Genomic DNA, 17,400 nt, shown 5'->3' with positions numbered 1-17,400 from the left:
AATTCTTTTTTTTTGTTGTTGTAACAAATTAAGCTTGCATTATCTGATGATTGTACATGTAAAGTGAGATCGAGTTACATTAGATTATCCTCATCCTCAGCTAGAAGAAGGGAGGTCAAAGAGGAACCCAATTATCTTCAACATTATTTTGCTTTCTCTCTCCAACCTGACGCATTAAAAAATTAGTGAAACCCTAGATCAGACCAATTCCATAAGAAATGGATCTCCTGAAGACATAACCCTGATTAGTTTTACAAAGTCCATCTCATTCTGAACCTTCACCGGGTACACTGCATGGGCTTCAGCAGTATAAATTGTTGAGAGTGTGGTATTTGATGGCAGATCTGCCCTATAGACAAGTTTTGTCAAAGCTTTGGATTCAAAGTTGCTCGGTGAATCCATTGCAAGGAATAACATGGGGACTGCAAAACTGTGATGAATGTCTAAGCTTCCAATAGCTTTAACAAGATTTGAAAAGTCACCGATGTACCGTTGAGGTATGTAAAATATCTCACTGCTGCAACGAATTAGATTATTTTCACCTACATTTCTCCTGTAGTTAGCTTCATACTGAGATGGAAAATTGCTGACTCCCTTTTTAACCATATCCCCTTGGTTCACAAACCACTCGATGTTGTTACCATGGAGAGGCACATCCGACCAAGATTCCTTCACCTGGGGATAAGTTAATTTTATCTCATCAAAAACTTCAGAAGTTCTGTATTTCACACATATATGTTCCAGAAATCATGATGTGGATATGCACCTGGTTGGTTATCCAGAGCTTATCTTTATCAGCATTCAAGAGGTTCCAGTAATTGAAGACCATGTGATCTTGAAGGAACAAAAATCCTTGAGCACCTCCAAACCGAGCAAACACCTTCGGCAAGTACCTGCAACAAAAAAATACCAGTACACAATTACAGAGTAGCATAGTTTCGATACGAAGCAGACAAAGCTTTACTGGATGCAGCAATCATTAAGATTTAGGGTTTTATTAATGTTGCGAGAATTTTATTGACCACGTAAGACATGAAGCTATTTTTACTCACTTGTAGGCTTGTGCCAAGTTGCTGAATTCCACAGCAAGATCAGAATTGCTTTGCTCTGAAAGAATAACAACTGCTCGAAATATCCGACCGTAAAGCAGCCTCCACTCTAGTGCAGTTCGGTCCACAAGTTCGGTGCAATGCACTATGAGCACAATATCACCAAAATGCTTCCTCCATTTAATTAGATTGCCAATCTCAGTGCTTACTTCCCCAATCTCTTCAACCCCAAGATGCACTGAAGGCAGCTTCTTTGGTGCAAACTCCTTCTTGTCCCCATGTCCAATGGTTGCCCTAGGCCGGTCAATCTCCAATGACATCAACCGTGGCTGCCGGTACCCGATAGCAACAAGATCTTGGAGCCAAGAAGTCATGAAATGCAAATCCTTTTCACCCCAGAATCCCTCCTCTGTCATCGCATAGCTTAGATCAAGAATCCGCTCGAATAGTGTCCTCTTACTGGATCGCCACTCCATTAGGAACTTTATCAGCTTCCCTACATTGACATGGAGATCCTTCTCTTCATCAAATGTGTGAGCACGCACATTATCTATGCGGTGCACAGTTGGTGGGTAGACAACTAGGTACCCTCCAATCTCCCATAGTATCCTCTGCGCCCAGTATCCGCGTATGACATCCGATGCCATTGGACTCACTGACACTGGCAATGCAAGCCCCCAGAACGCCGGCGAGTGGAACAATGTGTTAACAGAGTTGACTGGCGTCATCGTGCCCTGTGGTAGCGCAACCTTGGGTGCATCCGCGTCAAACCGGAAATCAAATGCCTCCATCTCCAATGACTTCCGGGTGAAGTAGAACACTGAGTCAACATCTGGAAGGCCATTACACATTCCTTGCTGCATGAATTGGCCACCACTGAATATCTCAGTGTAGAACTCCTCAGCATCCAGTTCCCCTGCCTTCTCCAGCGGCAGCCCCCGTGGCCAGACCGACGGCTGCCCAAAGTGCACGAACGGGTTCACGACCGTCCGGTTAGGATCGGCATGGCTGTACTGCAGCAGCACGGCGCCTCCCTGGCGCTGGTCCAGATCGACATCGAAGTGACTGGTGAGGTTGCCGCCCAGGACGGCGTTGCGCACGTCGGCGTCGTAGATGACCCGCGCCCCGCGCTGCACGGCGAAGAGGTACGCCGCGGCCTTGCGCGCCGGGCCCCGGGCTGGAAGGAAAGCGACGGAGCGGAATCCGAGGTGATCCTGGTCGGCGAGCGTGAGCAGGACGGCGCCTGGGTGGGACCAATCCGCGGGGGTCGCCTCGTCGGCGACCGCGAGGAGCTGCCACCCGGGGACCGCGCGCAGCGGGCGGTGCCGCGGGGCATGCGGCGACGCGATGAAGACGATCCAGCGAGAGCCGCGGAGGTCCGGGTGCGGCGAGGAGAGGAGGACGGGGAGCGGGGGCACCTTGGACCAGAGCACGGACGGGTACGGGAGGCGGCGGGGCGCGCGGTAGGCGGCGGGGCAGAGCGCGGAGGGGGAGGCGCCGCCGTAGAGGAGGAGCAGCAGGAACGGCGCCGTGGCAAGCGCCGCGAGGAGGACGTAGACGACGCGCCTAGATGCGGGTCTGGAGGTAGTGGGCAAGGCGTTCGGTGGCATTTGGGCGTTGGAGGAGAAAAGGGGCTGGCTCGACGACGCCGGGTCCGCCGGTGAGATTCGGCACTTCGGCCGGCGAGGGGACCGGAAGGGCGGACGGCGTGGAGCCGTGGACTGCGTGGTCTTGGGGGTGACTGGGTGAGTAGGCTCTAACGGATGTTGGACTTGGACCGAACTGCAGGCCTCTTTTCTGGGCAATTCTCACTGCCATGGGCCGGATTCGAATCTTGATTCGGCCCATCAATTTAAGAGGCGAACCCGGACCCGCACCGGCGTTCCGGCTTCCCCCAGACGCTCGAAATTTCAAAATGGCGCTGCTCCCCTGTCAGCCTCACGGCCACGCCACCGAAACTTTTCGAAAATCCCCCACAAAATCCCAGCGGCCAGCTCCCCGAGGCCCCGGCAACCGCTGCCTCCGCCACCACCGGGCGACTGCTCCACCTCTGCCGGAGAGCGCGGCGGGCGGCATGGGAGCGGAGTATCCCACCTTCGAAGAGGTCTCCGCGGCCCGCGTCCTCCTCCTCCTCGCCGACTCCACGCCCCCACCGGCCCTGCCTTCGCCTCCTCCCACGCTCAGGTACTTTCCTCGCCTGTCTCGCGTCATCTGCTCATCGCACCACCGAATTGCACTTCATCATCGCAAGTTAACCGAGCCTCCGTTGCGGCGCGCTTCTCCGCATTACAGCGACGAGTTCTTCTGCTACTCGGGCTCCTCATCCTCCTACTCCGGCGTGTCGGCGAGGTCGTGCGTCTCCGACTCGGCGCAGCGCGGCCGCCCCGTCGACCCCCTCCGCGTGCTCTCTGTCGTCGCCTCCCTCCGCCGCCTCGACCCTAAGGTGTGCAATCCGGTTCCTCGATTGATGATCAGCACGCGGTTACGAGCAGCCTCCTCTGCAGTTACGCACTGATGGCTCTGTTCCTTGGCTCCAGGTGCTCGTTGAGGCCACAAGCGCGCTGTTCCATACCGACAAAGAGAAGAAGCGGAAGGGCGTGTGGATCGAGATCGACAGCGGCGATGACGAGGATGACCAGAGCGAGAGGAGCAGCGCCGTGGCCAGCGAGGGGAGCACCGTCACGGCCGCCGCGTCCGCGGGCTCCACGGCCACGTCGGGGAGATGCCGCCAGGCTCCGCGGGTGGGTTGTGCTGCTGGTGGGACTGGGAAGGGGCTGAGGAGGGCGGACGTGATCATGCAGTGGTTTTCACGGCCGCAAGCTGGGCCAGCCACCGAGAATGACATCCGCGCCGCCGTCGGCGACAACTCCGGCACGAGCAAGGCAATACGCTGGTGAGCTTGACTCTGCCTCTGACTTCCATTTTAAGCGGTTTTGCAGTGGTTGCCTGATTGCTGCCTAACCTGTGTATCTGCGTGCTTCCTTTCGTGCAAAATTTGCAGGCTGCTGAAGCAGGAGGGCGGCTTGCGGCGTGCAGGCACTGGTGGTTCCCTGGATCCGTATGTTTACATGGTATGTTAAACTCGTGCAGACTACTTGAATTAGGATGGTAGTTGGATTTGCATTTTAAAATCCACAATGTGTAGTGCACACACAGCTAAGAACTTCAAATCAGTGAATTGAAATGTAGAATTCCCATAACTGCAAAGTAGGATTTAGGAACTTGCCGGACGCACGAGAAGTATATCTTACCTTTTCTGATGTGCATTACAGTTATTGACTCGCATGATATGTCATGTATACTAACTTTCTGAATAAATTTTCAGGTCGCAGACTGATCCGATGAAGTTAACTAAGTTTTGTTTATAGCAATGGAGATGTTTACTGTAAGGCTATTGCAGACGCCAAGTTATCTTCTGAAATGTATCTAGTAATTTCTACCTGCTGTTGTCTTAATGGCCGGGTTTTGCCTTCACACAGAAGTATAGGATAGAAGTTAAGTTGTCATGTTAGCACGATGAAGATAAGCTCTTGGACAGAAAAATGGCAAGATAGAATCTCATGTATAAATTTAGTATAGAAAGTACAGCAATGAAGATAGCATGCTTTCGCTGTTGATTTATGCTGAGACGATATATCGTATAAATTTAGTATCGAATAAAATGATATCATTTTTCAGCTTATTGAGCGCAATGTAATTTTATTTCGTTCTTTTTCTTATGGCATTTATGTTGTTGAACTTGTGTGTCATTAATCTGTGATCCAGTCATTGTGCTTCTACTTGTTCTATTATGGAGGCTCAGGGTTTTCAAAGATACCAATTTATTGCCTTGCAACAATTAACAGAGCTAGAGTTGTCGAGTCTTGAGACTCAATCATCTGCATGGTCTCTTAAGCTAAATCTGACATACTAAGAGGATATGCAGAGTGAACTTTGTATGACACCTGAAGCCATTGGTCCCCTTATCTGCAATTCTAGCTCCTCTTCTTTGAGAGCATATGCTTGAACCAGAAAGCAGAGTCCTTGGGGTACCTCTTCAAAGTCTTGTAGTCCACGTAGACCAAGCCAAACCGCGAAGTGTACCCAAGCCTCCACTCGAAGTTGTCGAGCAGCGACCACGCAAAGTAACCGATGACTCTGGCACCATCGTCTATTGCCTTCTTCAGCTCAGTTATGTAGTCTCTGTAGTAACGGATCCTTATTGTGTCATGCACACCCTGAGTAATACTGATATCACCAGGTTGGTCCATTCCTGCAACAGCATAACGTTTTAATTAGAACGAATCCATAGACCATTTTCCTTGGAAATTTGGATTTTTATTCATGAGTACCATTTTCAGCAAGGATCATTGTAGGATTTTCATAAGTTTCCTTGACATAGTTGACAGCCTTGTTGATTCCCCACGGCACAATGTACAGCCAATAGGAGTTTGCCTGCAGAGCTCAAAGAATTTACATTTGCATAATCAGAGACAAACCAATTTTGAGTTCTCCATGCTTTTGATATTTGTAGACATCTAGCAGTACACTTACATGAGCGCCAATAGGAATGCTGTTTCGCTCATCTGCACAAAGATGTGAAAAGCATATGACCAGATAAGTATATAGTCAGACTCACAGTTGACAGCAGCACCAGAAACTGCAGAGAATTCAAAGTTTTGTTTTTGTGGTGTCAGACTTACAGACGAAACCAACATGCCAATCATCCTGGTAGCTGACTGGCGTCAGGTTCCATGTCCCAGGGTCCTTCATGTAGAAAGAAGTGTAGTGGTTGATGCCAACGTAGTCTATAGAGCCTTTCACCATCCTGGATTCTTCATCACTGAACAACGGCAGCCTATCTTTAACAATCTCTTGCATCGAGTACGGATACCGTCCATTTATTATGGGATCAAGGAACCTGTAAGAACATTGTAGTATCAGTTTGTTCTTGGTAACGAGCTGTGTTAGTTTGTTTCTCTCCAAGATAAGATATCATCAGTTTGTGCCTATTTGCCTAGTACACTATAATAATGTCACTGATACAATGAACCTCTAATAAAGCCAGCAATGAATTTGGTCCTTAATCAAGTGTTTGTGTTTTCAGGCTTTTACCAGCCTAGGTGGAAGTCCCTGGCTCGCTGTGCTGCAGCCTGGTCAGCATTGCTGTCGCTGAAAGGTTCATACCACACGAAATCCAAGAGAATTCCAATCCTCCCCTTTTGGTAAAGCTGTTCGTTTAATGGAAAATAAATACAGATCATTTCCGGATGCCTGAACGCTAACATTTTAAGTTTTAACTGAACTAAATTTGCACTGTGCAATTCACAATTCTGAGTTCTGAGGCTTGAAATGGTTAGCAGATTTGCATTTCACCTGATACTTGTCGCGGTATCGCCTCACCGCAGCTGCATGAGAAAGGATGAGATGGTGTGCAGCAAGGTACGGCTCCGTCGTGGAGTTGCCTCCGGCAGCGCACTCGGAACACCTTCCCGGTGCGTGTAAGCCATTGTCGTAGCCAAGAGCAGCGACGCACCTCGGCTCGTTGAAGGTAAACCAGTTCTTCACCCTGTCTCCGAACGTCTGGAAGCAGAACTCGGCGTAGTCTGCAAACGCCTCCCTTCAATTGGGCACAGTATGCAGTTGGGTCAGAGTTAACACATGGTTAAATCAATTTGAACTTTGATTCTCGATGTCTAGTTTGAAATTCATACACAATCTTTGGGCTAAGCCAGCCCAAGTACTGTTCATGGAGTGCCAATGGGAGGTCATAATGGTAGAGATTTGCATACGGCGTGATACCTGATTTTTTAATGGGGGGAATAAAAACCTTAATCAGGAATTTGAATGTTTCCTGAAAGCATACATATATACTAACAGCCATATGGAGAAACTTACCTTGCTGAAGCATGTAATCTATGAGCCTGTTATAGTAATCCACTCCTTCCTGGTTCACCTTGCCAGTTCCATCTGAATATCATTAGTTTTGTATCAGAAACTGTTTGGGCCCAAGAAAAATCTACAAAATGGAGCACACCTACTTGGGAAAATCCTCGACCAAGAAATTGAAAACCGGTACGCATCAAAGCCCATGTTCTTCATTATGTTCACATCTTCCTGTGCCTCGAAGAATATCCATCAGGTATCACAAAACAAAAAAAGAACACCAAAAAAAATAAACACAGCATTCAGATAATAACACACCTTGTACCGATGATACTCGTCGACCGTCACATCAGCGGTGGCATTGTTAGGGATGGTCCCTTATTTTTCATTCCCCCAACAAAACAAGAACACAAATTCAAGCATCATCACTGTCACCACTTCTTTATCCTAAAGAATCAGAAGAAAAAAGGCCATGGTTGTGTTGCTGAAACTGCTCTGCTTACTTACCGGGTACCTCTATGAAGGCGTCCCAGATGCTGGGGCCCCGGCCCCCGTGCTTGGCCATCCCCTCGACCTGGTACGCCGACGCGGCCGTCCCGAAGACGAAGCCCTCCGGGAACGCGCGGCGGCTCAGCCCGCCGGCGTCGTAGATCTCTGGGTTGAGCCAGTAGCATAGCGCCGTCGGCAGCGGCAGCAGACCGTGGTGAGCTGCTGCCGCTAGCAGTAGAGCGAGCACCGCGAGCTTCACGGTACTCTGCATGGTCCCAGTGGAAGCAGCAAAGGCCGTGCTTTCCGAAGGTATCTTTAAAAGAGGGAGGGACGGAGGGTGAGAGCCTTTGCCTGTTCCTGTTATTTGTTCCACATGCTCTTGTAACCACATGGGTTTTACTGCGTGCCGATTGCGTAGCTCTTTGTCCTTTTTTAATACTACTATCTCCACTCCCATAATATGAGCAAGTATAACAGTGTATAGTCAGCCGGCTGAGAACTTGTGCAGTGCACGTCACAGAAATCTAATATGGCAGAGAGAGCGGGACGGCCAGACGGGCGCTGTGCGAAGGCCGCATTTACTGTTTGGTTACTAGCCACAATTTGCCACACTTTACCTTAGGTCTTGTTTAGTTCCAAAATATTTTGCAAAATCGACACTGTAGCTCTTTCGTTTGTATTTGACAAATATTGTTCAATCATGGACTAACTAGGCTCAAAAGATTTGTCTCGTCAATTCCGACCAAACTGTGCAATTAGTTTTTATTTTTGTCTATATTTAATACTTCATGCATGTGTATAAAGATTCGATGTGACGGGGAATCTGAAAATTTTTGTAAATTTTTTTGAGAACTAAACAAGGCCTTAGGCAAGCTTGACCAAGTTGGCAAGTGTTTAGTTGATAACTAAGTTTAGGCATGATTCTTTTGGACTCCACATGTCATAGAGTTAAAAAGTGTGGCAAGATTCCTTTAGGCATGGCAAAGTGTAGCAACCAATTTGCTAGCCACACTTTTGGTGGCTTGCCACACTTGCCTAAAGTTAGTTGTGGTAAACTATGGCTAGCAACCAAACATGCCTAGTTCCTAACGAAAAATTTCGCGACACTATAGCACTTTCGTTTGTTTGTGATAACCATAGACTAACTAGGCTCAAAAGATTCGTCTCGTAAATTCCGACTAAACTGTGCAATTAGTTTTTATTTTTGTCTATATTTAATACTCCATGCATGCGTCTAAAAATTCGATGTGACGAAAAATTTTGAAAATTTTTAAGTTTTTGGTGGAAGTAAACAAGGCTTAAGTCATGATCAAAAATACTATTCAGTGATTTTTAGAGAGACAAATACTAACTGATAGATTCGGCTCATAAGAAGCTAACAGGCCAGAAGAGCAAAAGCCTGCATACAGCCTAACGCCGGCGGTAGGACCGGCGCTTCGTCCTCGGCCGTACCTCGCTCTCGATCCCGCGCGCCGGCCGCACCGCGTTAACAACTGCCCGCAAAATAATATCGAGCCAGTGCAATCTTTTTGGCAGCGTAGCCGGTGCTTTGTTTCTAGTTTTTTATCGTCAATGTACTCCGGCAATCCATGATGTGGGATCCTTGAGTCGCGTCCACCGCAGCATGCCATCATGCTAGCTCATGGTATATTTGTGTTTTTACATGAATTTTATTTCAATATTGCTACTAGGAACTAGAAGTGATCGGTATTTGAAAGTTAATCTATTATAGAATATCTATTAACATTTCTTTATGTTGGTATGTCTCTTTGTTTGACCAAACGGCTTGCTTAGAATTCTAATCGATAATATCTACATACAAACATTAAATATTAAAATATTCTAGATAGCCAACCTAATAGCCTGCTCACTGATATGTAGTTTTGCATATGCAGCAGCTCGCTAAATTATTAACCGTGCTCTAATTAGATGATGGACCCACATATCTAGTAATCGCTTCGATGCATGGTTAGCAGCATGCATCTAGCTTTTTCCAGTGGTTAAAATATACTACCTCAGAAAAAGAGTGCAATTCTATGCATATTTATGTATTATAAATATATGTCTAAAGTTTGACCAGATACTATATATAGGTATATTTATATGATATGAAACAAATATAGTATGAAAATATATCTAATATGATTTAATTTATATATAGTTAGTCAAATTCGAGATATTTTAATTTTGCATTATGCTAGAATTCTATTATTTTATGGCTGCAGGAATTAGCTACCGGTTAGAAAACAAGTCCAGTCTAGATTCATTTTTTCCGATGGTTTTCAATTCATAAAATTCACATTAATTAATAATATTTTATTACTCTCTCTTCCTAAATGTGTTAACTTTTAGAATTGACTATAGTCAAACTATTTTAAAATTAAAAAAATTACATAAAATAGCACCAACATTTATGATCAATTTAATATCTAGATATATATGATCATAATCTACTTATTTAGTGTCATAGATATTGCTATTTTTTCTATAAAGTTGGATAAATTTAAAATAGTTTAGCTTTGGATGATCCTAGAAATTGATTTCTTTAGGCCGGAGAGAGTAAACTTGTAAGTTGTTTTAGCTTTCTCTATGTTTGACTAAATTTATTAAAAAGATACATAAATTTCTAGAACATCAAGCAATATTCTTTAGATATATTTTGATTTATGATAGAACTAGATCTGTCCTACAATTTGAAATGAGGATAGAACGATATTATTGATGCTATATTTATTATGAAAGAACTTTTATAATAAATATCACTAGCCCAACTCATCATTTTGACTAACAAAAGCTAAGAGAAATACTGCCTTTGCATCACTTAGTTTAGGTCGTGTTTACTTTAGCTTCTTAAAAGTGCTTCTGCTGTGAAAAAGCAAAACAACAGCTTAATAGGTGGAACCAGAAGTTATTTTTTAGAACCAACTACTTTTACCAATAGGTGGAAATTGTGGCGCATTTTACATCTGTTTCTGTGGAGATTAAGAGAGGAATATATTTCATAGTTGTTTCAACCAAACAAGTTATAGTTTTTCACGACATGTAGCTCACAGCAGGTTTTTATAACTCATTCTTCCTCCATCTTAAAATAAGTGCACATCTTGCAACCCGGTGAGTGAACTAATTTGAAGTTTCTTTACTAAATTTAAGAAAATAGTATTGATATTTGTATTGTATCTCTAAATAGGTTTACTATGAAAGTATATAGCATGATTAATCTAACAACATTTATTTGGCATCATAAATATCAGTATACATTTATATATATTGATGAAAATTGAGATTTGTTGAGTCCTTGAAAAACAAGATGCGTAGTAATTATTTTGGGATAGAAGGAGTAGCTCACAGCCATTCATAGCTCAAAAATAAACCAAACAAATCCTATGTAAGCTGTTTTCCACTGGTCTTTGCTCGATTGCTCATAAATATAGGCTGACGCAAATTGCAAATGTGGAGCACTGGAGCATGACAACTTCCTTTGAACGGACAAATCTCGTCTACATTAAAGGTCTGTTTGGATCGCGCCCTCGCATGCAACTGATTCTGGCCTAGGCGTCCAAAATGGAACGCCTGAGAGCCCTTGCTTTTATTTAGCAATTAGTATCTAATTATAAATTAATTAGGTTTAAAAAGTTTATCTCACATATTATTTTCTAATTATGTTTTTAGTTTTATAAATAATTTATATTCAGTACTTCATGTATGTTCTTAAAAATATTTGATGTGATAGAAATTAAGCTTTACCAACGTTAAGGTCTCGTTTAGTTCTAAAAAATTTTGCAAAATAGGTACTGTAGCACTTTCGTTTGTTTGTGACAAATATTATCCAATTATGTACTAACTAGGCTCAAAAGATTCATCTCATCAATTCCGACCAAACTATGCAATTGGTTTTTATTTTCGTCTATATTTAATACTCCATGCATACGTCTAAAGATTCGATGTGACGGGGAATCTGAAAAATTTTGCAAAATTTTTTAGAACTAAACAAGGCCTAAGCAAACACGGCCGGGCAGTTGCATTGGATCATCGTAACGGGATTGCGTGATACTGCGGAGGAATTGCTTCTCGTTTGAATATAGCTACCGTGTCACGAACAAATTAACATATCCGTACACGCGTTAGGGTGCTAGTGCTACAGAACAGAACAGTTCATTTTATTTTAGAAAATGTACGTACTCTTGTACTACAGAATATTTGTCGAGATAAAGAATAGGATAAAGCTTGACGAGGCAAGATCGGGCCGCGATATGGGCGCCCGCAACAAGAAACGGTTCTCGTGCACATCACCGAGCCTGGACGGCTAAACCCTTTGCGTGCAAGCTTCGTTGGGTCTGGCGACGTCTGTCTTGGCGTGCAACGGCAGCACCAGGTGTTGCGTCGCCAAACTGACGGCCGCCGTTACGCTAGCTATCCGGCCGCTTGCGGATCCTCGGATCGGCGGGTGCCAAAGCGAGAACCGGAGGACCCGGCCGAGGCCAAATGCTAGGACAAGGGACAAGGGACAGGTCCACGTGCCAACAATAGTGTACTGTTTCAGAAACAGAACAGGGACAGCACTATCTCTTCTCAGCTTCTTCTCCAAAAATAAATAAAAGCAACTTCGGCCTTGTTTAGTCGGCAAAAAAATTTTAGGAAACGCCTACTGTAATATTTTCGTTTGTATTTAATAAATATTATCCAATCATAGAGTAACTAGACTCATAAAAATCGTCTCACAAATTATAAATAAACTGTACAATTAGTTTTTGTTTTTATCTATATTTAATGCTCTATGTATGTGTCGTAAGATTCGATATTACAGGAAATCTTAAAAAAAATGATTTTTGAGTGAACTAAACAAGGTTGATTATTCTACGTTTGTGAAGGATGGAGCTAGGCGAGACCTGATTGGGTTGGATCGGACCAATAAAAGCAACTTGATTTCGACATGTGCTGTTTTTGGCCCAGCCTGTCGTCCAGGAATGGCGGAAGCCCGGGTGAAGCACGAAGCCTTACGGGCGGGCGGCCCAGCCCAGGAAACGGCGGCCGCCATCCGCGGGTGACTCGGACGGACGGAGCAGAGTCCACCCCCGACCTCTCGCGTCCGGATGAATGGTGATCACTCACGGCTGACGGCTACTGGTGACGGCGACGGATCCCGACCATGAACCACTCCCTCCCAGAGCAGATTGCGAGCATGCATGCATGTCCATCCTCGAAGCATCCCTCGTACGGCCGAGGATTCGTCAGAGCAGCACAGGAAGTCAGAAACCTCACCAGTGCTTTCTTCATGTAGGGTCCACTAGGCTAGACACACGGGTGCGTTCAGGAGTTGACTTGGGAATGCACGATGGTCAGAAAGGAATCCCAGCTGAAATTTTTTTTGAGTATAGTAATATTTTCATTTGTACGTGATAATTATTATCCACCGTAGATTAAATAGGTTTAAAAAATTTATCTCTTAAATTATAATTAAATTATATAATTATTTTTATATATATATATTTAACATTCGATACATGTGTCGTAATATTCGATGTGTGGAGGAATATTTAAAAAATAGATTTTAAGATGAACTAAGACCTTATTTAATTGGCAGTTTTCTAAAATTTCAAGTATTCAGTAATTATTGTCTAATAGATTAACTGAATTTAAAAATTCATCTCACAAATTTTAAACAAATTATGTAATTAATTATTATTTTATCCATATTCGGCCCGCCGCCGTTGTCGCATCGGGCGCTCGAACCAGCGGAACAATGCACGAGCCCCGTCCGTCGCTGCCGATGCATCCTCCGATCCGCCGATGGCTGGGATGTCCAGTGTGCCCGCGACGAGCCGACAACGACGACGGATCTTCACCAGATGCCCTGTGCGCCCACGGACTTCGGTACCTCGGCATCAATTTCACATGGTCCGTCCCGTCCGCGCGTGACCAGTGAAGGCCTTGTTTAGTTTCCATTAAAATCTAAAAAAATTTAAAAATTTCTTATCTCATCAAATTTTATGGCACATACATAAAACATTAAATATAAATAAAAATAAAAACTAATTACACAGTTTACTTATAAATCGTGAAACAAATCTTTTAACTCTAGTTAGTTTATAATTAAATAATATTTATCACAAATAAACAAAAATACTATAATAGTAAAATCTAAAAAAAATCTTATTTAAACAAGGCCGAAATACCCTCTCGGGGCGCACCGCACATACAGCCGCCGCCTGTGCAGGCTGCAGCCGGACGGCTGAAAACAGATTTTTATTTACATCAAATTTTTCGACATATACATTAAACATTAAATATATACAAAAATAAAAATAATTACACAATTTACCAGTAAATCGTGAGACGAACTTTTTAATTTTAGTTATTATTATATAATTAAGCAATATTTGTCATAAACAAACAAAAATTCTATAGTAGCAAAATAAAAAAAATCGATCTAAACAAGGCCACGACGTCGGTTGCGTTCTCCACACGCCAAGCCCTTTCTTTTCTCTTCGATTTTTTATTATAATATAAATAAAGGTCCTCTTCTTTTTCTTGATACCGCGGCCCGCGGGTAGGTGCCTCAGCCTGCGTCGTTTTGCACGTGCGATTGGCCATCGACACCGAATGGACTTTTTTTTTTTACTTTTTATAAGGGCTTGTTTAGGTCTTGTTTAGTTACCCAAAAATTTTGTAAAAATTTTCAGATTTCTCGTCACATCGAAATATTAAATATAGATAAAAATAAAAATTAGTTGCACAGTTTGGTTGAAATTGGCGAGATGAATCTTTTGAGCCTAGTTAGTCCATAATTGGACAATATTTATCAAATACAAACGAAAGTGCTACTATTCATATTTTGCAAAATTTTTTTGAAGTAAACAAGGCCACCCAAAAAACCCAAAACTTTACAAGATTCCCAATCACATCGAATATTGCGGCACATGCATGGAACATTAAATATAGATAAAATAGATAACTAATTGCACAGTTTATCTGTAAATCACGAGACGAATCTTTTAAGCCTAGTTACTCTATGATTGGACAATGTTTGTTAAATAAAAACGAAAGTGCTACAGTGTCAAAATCAAAAAAATGGATCTAAACAAGGCCTGAATGCATCACCCTACTCATCCTGCACTCCTTTTTTTTATGGTTAGAGCAAGTATATCAGTTGGCTTACAACCAAGCTAATCAATATTGAATAAAAAAAGCTAATAAATATCTTTATTAATATGAAAGAGAGAAGGAAGGAGATAGAAAAGAGCTTGGCTTGGTGTTTGAGACTACTCTGCTCCATGTTTTTTAGCCAAACGGTTTCAGCTCCACGCACTCAGTTCGAGGAAAAAGGGTGGAGTTGTGAGAGCACCTAAAGAGGTACTCCACAAAATCTAGTTGTTTGTGGAGCTGCTCCACGATGGAGTTTGTGGAGCAGAGTTTGTGGAGCAGTCCCAAACACCCTACTCTACAAACTTCAGTTTTTGGTGGAGCTGCTCCATGGTGGAGTTTGTGAAGTAGAGTTCGTAGAGCAGTGGCAAACACCCCCTTATTATCTACGCAACAAGCTGGGCACACAAGCATAGACATTAGTGGGTCTCAAACTCTCAATAGAGATGTATGTGAAAAGAAATAGGAAAGATAATGAAAACATATAACAATAAAGAAAATTTGTAGATAAATAGAAAACTAGTTGTTGTATATTTTGGTTGTTATAATTTGGCTTATAATCAGACACTTGGCTCTATTATTGACCATACTGAGCATCTCCAACGGTTTGGCATTCTAGTTTGCCATTTGCGTTATTTGTCAAAAAGGAAAAAAATCATTCCTCCAATGGTTTTGCAAATGAGTTTGGCATTTTAGTAAACTTGGCATTTGAGAGGCTCTCCTTGGCATATTTGTGAGTTGGGTTGTGGCTTGGCAAATGCGTCCGCCCGGTATTCCAGCGTCCATATATCCCGCGCGCGAGCAGGCCTCTTTGCCGCGGTTTCCTTCGTCGCTGGGAGTCCTCGCGCCAAATAATTCAGTGCCGCCACCAGGCTTTGTTCGAGTCCCTCCCTGTAGATCGCGACTGAAGACAGACGCGAGGCCTCCCTGTGGATGAGAACCTACTAGCGGCATCTGGTAGCACCATCGATATGCATCGCGAAGAAGAGGGCACAAAACCGACGGCGACGTGCGCATACCTGCGAGCGGCAGCGGCGCGAAGGAGAATACGCGCGAACCAACTCGCGCGCGCGACAGAAAGAATCGCGAAACGATTTAGTCGGGTCCACTTTAGATAATTGCTAAGTCAAAAATGCCAAACCCTTGAATGGCCATATTTTTTTCTTTGCATTTGCATTTGGGAGTTGACAAACAACAACAAATATCAAATTAAAATTACCAAACCGTTGGAGATGTTATATACTAGTGCGCAGAGGACGCGGTTGAGGTTGAACAAATAATGACAAGGGTAATAATGCCTGATGATCACCGGATCAGAGGCAAATCCCATCCCGGCTCGAGCGACGAAGACATGACGGTGCTTTGCTTTCCGATGGCAGACAGACAGCGCCCCGCATGATGAGGACATGATGGCGAGCTCACCGCCTTTGTGTCCTTCTCACCTCTCACTAATGCCGGCGAGGTGGTAAAAAGAAAGGTAAAAGATGATTCGCATCCGGTCACACGGGATCCCGCATCTTCTCGTCCTCCTCCTAGGATAAAAAATGGCTCAAAATTTTTATAATTTTTTTAAAAATTTTCTTATCGAATACATGTATATTCTCTTCGTACACATAAAACAAGTCTTTTTAGACAAGATTTAGATCAAACATTGAGAATATAAATCATGAATAACTTTTAAGTTGTTGAGTTTAAAAAATTGAAAACCATATGAATAGATTTATCTTGAAAAATACTTTTATACAATATACTTATACCACTTTTTAATAAATATTTTTATAAAAACAAGGAGTCAAGTTAAACTTTGGAGACCATGTCGTTGTCCTAAATGATTTTTTTATAGCTGTGGAGGGAGTATAGCATTAAATATAAATAAAAAATAACTAATTGCATAGTTCGTTTGTAATTTGCGAGACGAATCTTTTAAATCATAGTTAGTCCATAGTTAGACAATAATTATCAAATACAAACGAAAGTGCTATAGTAGCACTTTGCAAAAATTTTCACTAACTAAACAGCCCCTTAGTTGTAGCCAAAATTAAAAATTTAAAACTTTTAAAAATTCCCTATCACATCTAATTTTTACAATATATGCATGAAACATTAAATATAAATAAAAAATAACTAATTGTATAGTTTATCTGTTAGACAAATCTTTTAAAATTAATCAGTATATAACAATAATTATCAAATACAAATAAAAATACTATCATTACCATATGTAAAAAAGTTTTCAAAAAGCCCCAAGTCAGATGCCAATATGTCGTCGTCGTGCCAGGGGTAGGCGGGCGGTAGCGTACGAGCAGGACCACCCGGACGACGTGGCCCCGGCAGCCAGGGTGGCAGGCAGACCGAGGCCCACGTGGGCAAGTCGTCAAGTCGGACTGTTGTCTGACCGGGAGTAAAATAAACTGGGGCCTTGTTTTAGGCCCTGTTTAGTTCCTACCTAAAATTTTTTCGTCCATCCCATCGAATCTTTGGACACATGCATAGAAAATTAAATGTACATAAAAAATAAACTAATTAGGGCATGTACAACGTATAGACGAGGATATGTCTCTAACCACCTCGAATCTATCATACAGATAGGTATAAAGACAGGTCATACAACCCACACACAGGTGTTCGTCTCTAAAGCTGTTTAATGTTTTGTATGTAGATAGGATCAACTATAAATAAACTTTTGTATGTCATTGTGTGGCTATTTGATAGAAAATATATCAAGAATAAATAAGAGTAACATAATTATAATATTTTTTTAAACCATCAATGTAATAATTATATTATATATAGTAGCAACATAATATTTTTAAAACCATCAATATAATAATTATATTATATATTGCAATGCCTTTGA

At 42.9% G+C, this 17,400-nt stretch overlaps 3 protein-coding genes across 3 annotated transcripts; 1 reads left to right on the top strand and 2 right to left on the bottom strand.

Annotated features, from left to right (window-relative positions):
* LOC8072238 (probable glycosyltransferase STELLO1) lies at positions 6–2,797 on the bottom strand. Its single transcript, XM_002461097.2, has 3 exons — positions 1,053–2,797; positions 767–893; positions 6–675 (listed from the first exon to the last, which is right to left on the bottom strand). The coding sequence occupies exons 1-3, from the start codon at positions 2,657–2,659 to the stop codon at positions 199–201; spliced, it is 2,211 nt and encodes a 736-aa protein (XP_002461142.1). The 5' UTR covers positions 2,660–2,797; the 3' UTR covers positions 6–198.
* LOC8073125 lies at positions 2,855–4,731 on the top strand. The gene is made up of 4 exons (XM_002463265.2): positions 2,855–3,492; positions 3,587–3,942; positions 4,051–4,120; positions 4,375–4,731. The coding sequence occupies exons 1-4, from the start codon at positions 2,866–2,868 to the stop codon at positions 4,384–4,386; spliced, it is 1,065 nt and encodes a 354-aa protein (XP_002463310.2). The 5' UTR covers positions 2,855–2,865; the 3' UTR covers positions 4,387–4,731.
* On the bottom strand, positions 4,854–7,773 carry LOC8073124 (beta-glucosidase 26). Its single transcript, XM_002461096.2, has 11 exons — positions 7,422–7,773; positions 7,233–7,291; positions 7,070–7,145; positions 6,927–6,998; positions 6,743–6,830; positions 6,405–6,648; positions 6,144–6,259; positions 5,732–5,949; positions 5,583–5,614; positions 5,381–5,483; positions 4,854–5,301 (listed from the first exon to the last, which is right to left on the bottom strand). Exons 1-11 carry the CDS (start codon positions 7,672–7,674, stop codon positions 5,024–5,026), a joined length of 1,539 nt encoding a protein of 512 aa, XP_002461141.1. The 5' UTR covers positions 7,675–7,773; the 3' UTR covers positions 4,854–5,023.

The sequence above is a fragment of the Sorghum bicolor genome, chromosome 2, assembly GCF_000003195.3.
Source record: "Sorghum bicolor cultivar BTx623 chromosome 2, Sorghum_bicolor_NCBIv3, whole genome shotgun sequence".
NCBI classification, from domain to species: domain Eukaryota; kingdom Viridiplantae; phylum Streptophyta; class Magnoliopsida; order Poales; family Poaceae; genus Sorghum; species Sorghum bicolor.
This window is presented reverse-complemented; position numbering and strand designations above follow the sequence as displayed.